This window comes from Chrysochloris asiatica, unplaced genomic scaffold (genome assembly GCF_000296735.1).
Source record: "Chrysochloris asiatica unplaced genomic scaffold, ChrAsi1.0 scaffold00283, whole genome shotgun sequence".
In the NCBI taxonomy this organism is placed as follows: Eukaryota; Metazoa; Chordata; class Mammalia; order Afrosoricida; family Chrysochloridae; genus Chrysochloris; species Chrysochloris asiatica.
The window spans coordinates 2,179,649-2,186,465 of record NW_006408801.1 but is presented as its reverse complement, the minus strand read 5'-3'; the positions used below and the strand labels follow the sequence as shown (position 1 = coordinate 2,186,465).

Below are 6,817 nucleotides of genomic sequence, written 5' to 3'. Positions count from 1 at the left end.
CCTTCTCTTTCCATGAGTCTAGTGTCTTCAGCTGCTCTATCTCTCCAGGTCCTCATTTCTGCCTCCCTCTCTGGTGTCACTTCTTCTCTGGTTAGGGTCCCACATTCTACTCATGCTCTTCTCCTTTGATGGTCCTGGGGTCTTCTGTTTCTGGACTGTAAGATTAACTACTCCCCTGTTTGTGTTACAAAACTTCTTCTACCTTTACAACTTTGCAACTTAGGACAGTTGCAATTAGTCATGATAAAATTTACTCACTATTGAATCCTAAGAATCTTATCCCCATCTCTTCTCACCAGATGCATCTAGACAAGATGAAAACTATTCAGTGGGGACTCTACCTTCCCACACACCCTCTTAAACTAAACATCCTCTTGAAACTTGTAAGCCAGTCACTTTGTGCCTTTATTGCCCTCTCACTTTAAGTAGCCAATGTCCAAGTTGCCTGTCCCTATCTATGCTATATACAGAGGGGATAGCATTGATATTTGATGTGAAGACTCCATCCCTCTCACTTGGCAGTTTGAGCTACTACATCCATAAGTATAGGTCAAGTTCATCAAATTGTAGTATTTTACACTTGTTTCATCAAAAATTGTTGTGTGTGTATGTGTGTGTGTGTGTTTAAATCTTCCTCTAAGTCAAGTTCTGATTATCAAGCCATCGAGGCTAGGTCAAATGCCAATTTGGGATTTTAGAGAATTTTTTTTTTTTTTAAGAGCGTTCGGGTTCACACTGAAAGATGAAATCTGTAAACTGACTGTAAAGACAGGTCAGGCTTTCTCCAGGAGGTGGCGCCAGCATTTCATCCCCACTGTAGGGGGCATTACACAGCCTGATGCAGACCCAATCGCTGTTGGTGTTGGGCTAGTGTCCTGTCACTCCAATGGTGTGATGTATGAACACACGGGGCACTTTCTGAAAGATTTTTGGGTGGACACATCCTCTAAGTCTGCACGCTGAGGTAGAACTTGGGCTAATTCCTCTCCACACTCAGCCTGTGGTCTGACTTGGGAAAGCTGTGGGTTAGTGCGATTGGCCTGGACTTGGGATGATGTGGGGGTTTGCATCTCTGGGAGGCCTGAGGCTCCGGAGCGTCTCATCCAGCCTGCGACATGCTCTTCCACGGTGGGAACAGTCAGCCTATCCACACACACATAGGTGCGGGAATGAAGTACCTGTTGCTTCCTGCTCTCACGGGGCCGAGGAGGTTTCTGAAGGTCAGCTGTAGACTCTAAGAAAGTAGACTGAACCATGATGAAGCTGGTGCTGGAGACTGGCCATTTCAGGGGCAGGAGGGGTGGTGTGCGTTGGATGGAGAAACTGTTTTCTCATCTCACCTCTGCCCAGTCATTACTGTGTACCCTCTGAGTTTCTCACAGGGTACCAGGGAGATACTGTGTCTCAAAGACGAAGTCACACATTCGAAAACTCTTTGAAAATCGTGCAAATCTTATATTATTTCAAAGAATACAGTTCCTCTCTTGGCTTCTAATAAGAGCGGTATTCGCACATGCCAGTATCACATTTATGTGTACTGTTTGTTCAATAGAAATAACAGCTCCCCCTGCCCCAGATGTCCTCGTAGGGCACCTAAAGTTTTGTTTGGTGTTAATGGGGGTGAATGAAGAGCAAAGCAAACACAAGAACTACATTCTTTTCTGGAAGACAAAATACACCCTGTCCGCTGACACGACACAGCTGCCTTTGAGGTGGGCTCCTCGCTAGTAAGGAGCCCTAGTGATGCAGCAGGTTAGCTGCTGGACTGCTAAGTGCAAGTCACCTGTCCAAACTCACCAGCTGCTCGGCAGGAGAAAGGTAGCAGCCTGCTCCTGGAAGCATGCCCTAGAGAACTGCTAGCAGTTGGAATCATTGCAAGGACAGTAGGTTTTGGTTTCTTGTAACTTAAGTGCAAATTTTTAACACACTTGGCTACTGACCAGAAAGATGGGCTGTTCCAGAGGTACCTCGGAAGAAAGTCCTGGCGATCTTTTTTCTGGAAACTCAGCCCTTGTAAGCCTATGGAGAGCAGTTGTACTCTGACACTGTGGCCTGCCCCTGTATTTTCCCTGTCTGGTGTTCCCCCCTCCCCCCCGAGGTGATAATGTCTGTTCTCCCTTGTTTTCCAGGGGCAGAGCCTTACCGTTGCGGCTCCCCAGTGGAAGCAGCTCCAGCTGCTCTGGTTGGTGGAGGTCAGAGCCGCGCATGCGGGGAAAACGTGACAGGAAAGGGTCCCGGTGCAACCGAGACAGGGGTCCCAACCCCGGACAACATACTTGAAAACAGCAGAGACGCGCCCAGAAGACCCGAGCCGCGCCGACTCTCCCTGGGCCTGAAGATGCCAGTCTGTCACCCCAAGTCCGAGGGTACTGCTGATGCTGACACCCTGCGCCCCCCACAGGAGACACCCTCATCGGATACGCGGGGCGGCGATCCTCCGGGAGCCGGGCCGCTGGACCTGAGCGCGCGGTCGTCCCGGGGAGCAGGGGGCGCACTACAGGCGGCCCTGCCCGTGCACCCCTGCCCCTACTGCAGCCACCGCACCTACTACCCCGAAGTCCTGTGGGTGCACAAGCGCATTTGGCACCGCGTCAGCGGCAGCGCTGTGGCGCCTCCCTGGGTGCAACCCAACGGCTACAAGAGCGTCAAGAACCACCTGGTGTTCCTGGCGCGCAATGGCCGCACCGGGCCCCCGCCCGCACTGGGCGGTAAGGAGTGCCAGCCGCTGCCCGTCACCCGCTTTGCCCGCACCCAAGTGCCGGGTGCGGGGCCTGGCCCTCGGGGCGCCTCTCCCCTTCAGGGCGTCACCAGCAAGGCCAGTGGGCCTTCCCGGGCCAAGGAGGGTGCATCCTGTGAGCCCTGGGCGCCGGGCGCTGACGCGCCTCCCCAGGTCAGGTCTGGCCTCGCCCCTGTGCACAGCAGCCCCTCGGCCCCGCCCAGGCCCAGGCTGGAGCCCACCGCCCAGCCCACCGCGGCGGCCTCAGTCATTGCCCGTGCCGGTCCCCCCACCCCCAGCAAGCTGGTTGATAAGCTGGGGCCATCCTCCACGAGGTCCAGCCCGGGTCCCCCACCCAAGCACAGTGCCCCGGACTCCGAGAAAGCCAAATTCAGCCCCCCGCCACCGTGCCAGCCTCCCGGGAAAGGCGATGGGCCCCCAGCTCTACCTCCCCGTGAGCCCCCCTGCAAGGTCGCCCCCGAGCCCAGGACGATGGGCGGTGCTTCGGTGGCCAGGGGCAGCCCGGCCATACAGGCGCAGCCCTCGACTGGTGTGCCCCCAGAGCTCCGCTCCGGCACACAGGAGTCCCCCGCTGAGGGCTCAGAGAAGCGCCGGGACATCCTCAGCATATTCAAGACCTACATTCCAAAGGACCTTGTTAACCTCTACCAGAGTTGGGGCTCCAACGGCCCCACCCTGGAGCATCGAGGTAAGACTGTGCCCCTCCGCACACCCACCCCAGGCATGCCCCACACTCCCAGGGGCGTCCCTCCCCCCAGGGAACGCCTTCCTGTACCCTAACCCCCTTTGGGAGGTTCTGACACACCCCACTGGCCCTGGTTGGTGGGTGCAACCACCTCTTACTCCCGCCCCAGGTCCCTTCTTCTGTATTTTTCTGCGTGTGAAAATATGCACCCTGAACCCTTTCCAGAAGTTTCTGTGTACACTCACTGTCAGGGTGACATTCTCACATTCTCACACGGACCATCTCTACCCGTATTTCACCACCATTAACTCTGGCTCCCTGTCCTTGAAAGCTCCTCTGTGCTTGAGTCACAGTTGGTGGGACAATGGGTTGTTGATGTGTTGCTAGCTGCAAGGTCAGTGGTTCAAACCTTCCAGTCTCTCCTGGAGAGAAAGGTCTGCTTTCAGTAAAGACTGACACCCTGAGGAACCTCCAGGAACAGTTCTCCTGTGCCCTATAAGGTTGCTGTGAGTCAGAAGTCACTTGCCAGCCTGGGCGTTGGTTGGTTGGCTGGCTGGTTTGCTTATCCGTTTCATTTTGTAGAGAGAATTCTTGGAAAGAGCACAGCACTCGTGTCCGTCTTTCTTAAACGAGCTAGCTCAGCACTTGTTGAATGTAAATACCACGCCAGAGGACCGTTTCTCTTCAAAGCTTAAAATTTGTTTGTAGGCAATAGATTTGGGGGTATCGCCGGTCTCAACTTGTCTAGTAACTTTGATTTGCAAGAAGAATTTGAAGTTCTTTTCCACAGTTTTACCTTCTTTGGCTCAAGACCTAACTACTGAGTCCTTGATCCAAACTTTAAGTCATGGTGGCTGGGCACCATCTAGTTCTTCTGGTCTCGTAGCAAAGGAAGTTTCATCCTCCCCTTCCTGCGTCTCCTCCTTGCTCTTTTGCTCAGCTCTGTGGGGACTGTGTGCTGCTGCCGGTGGGCGTGGGAGCTCCTCCACCATGAAGGGTCCCCAGGACTCTCATCCTTCAGCTGCTGTTGCTTTGGGAACCCGGTGACACCTCACAGCTAGACCTGGTTGCATTTTAAAGCTTGGTCATTTTTGACTAAGAACCGTGGATCATGATCATCCTCAACTCTCAGAAAACAAGAGCACACCGTGATAGGGACTGTTTAGTTTAAGGCATATTTTTAAAATGCAGCATCGTTCTCCAGCAGTGGAGTTGGGAGGGGTTTGTGCTGGCAACCCGAAAAGCATGCCTCACTGGGGTCGTCTCCCTTCCGTCTCTTAGAGTTTCAGGTCAGGGTCCGTGTGTGATGGCCTGCGTCTACACTCTCGGTGTTGGTCACTAACGTGCAGATACCTGGAAAACCAAGTGTCCTCAGTCAAAAGCACACAGAGCTTCTTGCGGGCACACTGTGTCTTGGTCCATGGGCAACCCTAGCCCACTCTTGAAGGAGGATTGTACATTTGAAGGCTGTCCTTTCTCATGATGGGTTCTCATTAAAGGTGAGTGCTCTGAGCTGAGGAGCACTGCTACCCGAATGGCCAGCAGTTCAAACCCACCAGCTGCTCTGGGAGGAAGACAAGGCTGTCTGCTCCCACATATATTTACAGTCTCAGAACCCCTGTGGGGGCAGCTCTGCTTTGTCCTATAGCATCTCCATGAGTTGGAACCTCCATGGGAGGGCAGTGATCTGGAGCTGGGGTGCTGACATGTGAACTAAGGTCCCACTTAGCAATTTCTGAGTAACGGTGGACCTTAGGTGAGCTCTCTCAGGGCTTCATTGCTGTGAGAAAGGTCTGATTATCTACTCCACACAGATGGCAGCCTAGGAGAGCCATGGGCCAGTTCTCGTCTGTCACATGGGGGTGCTGGGAGCTGGATCGAGGCTGTTGCTCTTGTTGTGGGGGGCAGTCGTGTCTGTTCTAACTGACAGTATCCCACGTGACAGGAGAACTGGGCCATAGGTTCACAGCGGAAAGATGATGTCCTTAGCAATCCCATGGGGCAGTTCTCCGCTGTCCTGGAGAGTTCCTGGGAGTCAGAGTGGACTCACTGGCAGTGGGTGCTGCGTGTTCTTATAGTCCTCCATCTGCAAGATAGAATCTTCTAGAAGAATTAGGAGTCTGTCTGTGTATAAACTGCTTCACGTTTGTGTCTGTAAGCGTGGAGCAGTTGTGGGTGCTGGCGGGGGAGGGGGCTGCAACTGCTTTGTGGACTTTGTCCTTTGGGGATGCCCTCTGTTTCATTCAGGACTGAATTCTCAGGAGCTCCCCCCACTGTTGGCTGGGGGACATTGACGCAGACGTGGGTGGTCTGGAAACCCTGCCAGAGAGAAGGTACTATTGGAAATGACCAAGCCCTTCCTCGGGCGCAGGCTGACCCGTGAAGGATTTAAAATGCTGCATTTCCGTCATCATTCTACAGCATGGCTGCCAAGTCTGGGAACAGAAGGGAATGCCGGAGACATGGTTTCTTGATACGGTGAAGAAACAAAACCAAACGTATTGCCGTGTAGGCAATTCTGATTCTCAGAAACCCTGTGTAGGTTTCCAGGGAGCTACTGGTGGACTTGAACTGCTGACCTGGAGGTTAGCAATTCCAGTGCCTGCCCCAGAGTGCTACCAGGACTCCACACCATGATAGTGCTGTCGAGTCAGCTCTGACTCATAGTGACCCTGTGTAGGTTTTCCGATGAGTGAATCACTGACTTGGCGGTTCAAACCAACCGTGAGATCCAGTGCTTATCCTGCGGCACCACAGCAGGACTCCCACTGTAGTGTTAGCCAAGAAATACTACTGCCAGTGTGTGAAGACTTCAGGCAGCGAGTAGGTGACAATGTGGGTTTAGATGAAAACGTGGAAGCATTAACGCAATGATGTAGTGAAAGGTTTGCCATTGAAGCTAGAGGACTGGGTGTGTGCGCGGAGTGCAGTGTGACGGAGTGGACACGGGTGTGTGTGTGTGGATGGGCGGGGTGTCCCTTCGCTTCTCCGAGGCTCTTTGAAAGGCACAAGTTCAGATTCCAGATCAGTGTTGGCTCCCCTCCCCCATCCAGGTGAACCTTAGATCCTCTGTGACTGACTTGGCTTGTGAGGTCACCTGGACAACATACCTGTGACCATAAGGAACAAGTGTGCCTTCTGTAAATGGCGTCAGGGAAAACAAGGTGGTGAAATGCATGGAAAATGGTTGTCTGAGCTAGTAGAGTGAGTGTGTACGTGGGTTTGAGTGTGTACGGGTGTGAGAGCATGTGAGTGTCAATGTGTGTGTGAGTGTATGAGTGTGTATGTGGGCATGAGGACGTGAGTGTGTGTGTGTGAAGATATGTGTGAAGACCAATGTGAATATATGTCTGTGTTTGCATGTTATGTGTGTGAATAATTGTATGTACTCAGGC

At 53.1% G+C, this 6,817-nt stretch overlaps 1 protein-coding gene across 1 annotated transcript in view; it reads left to right on the top strand.

Moving 5' to 3' along the window:
• The window catches only part of ZNF516 (zinc finger protein 516), a 54,394-nt gene that overhangs the window by 32,287 nt on the left and 15,290 nt on the right, over positions 1-6,817 (top strand). Inside the window, exon 2 of the mRNA XM_006874547.1 lies at positions 2,130-3,425. Within this exon, the coding sequence (XP_006874609.1) occupies positions 2,130-3,425 (1,296 nt within the window). The remainder of the gene's footprint in view (positions 1-2,129; positions 3,426-6,817) is intronic.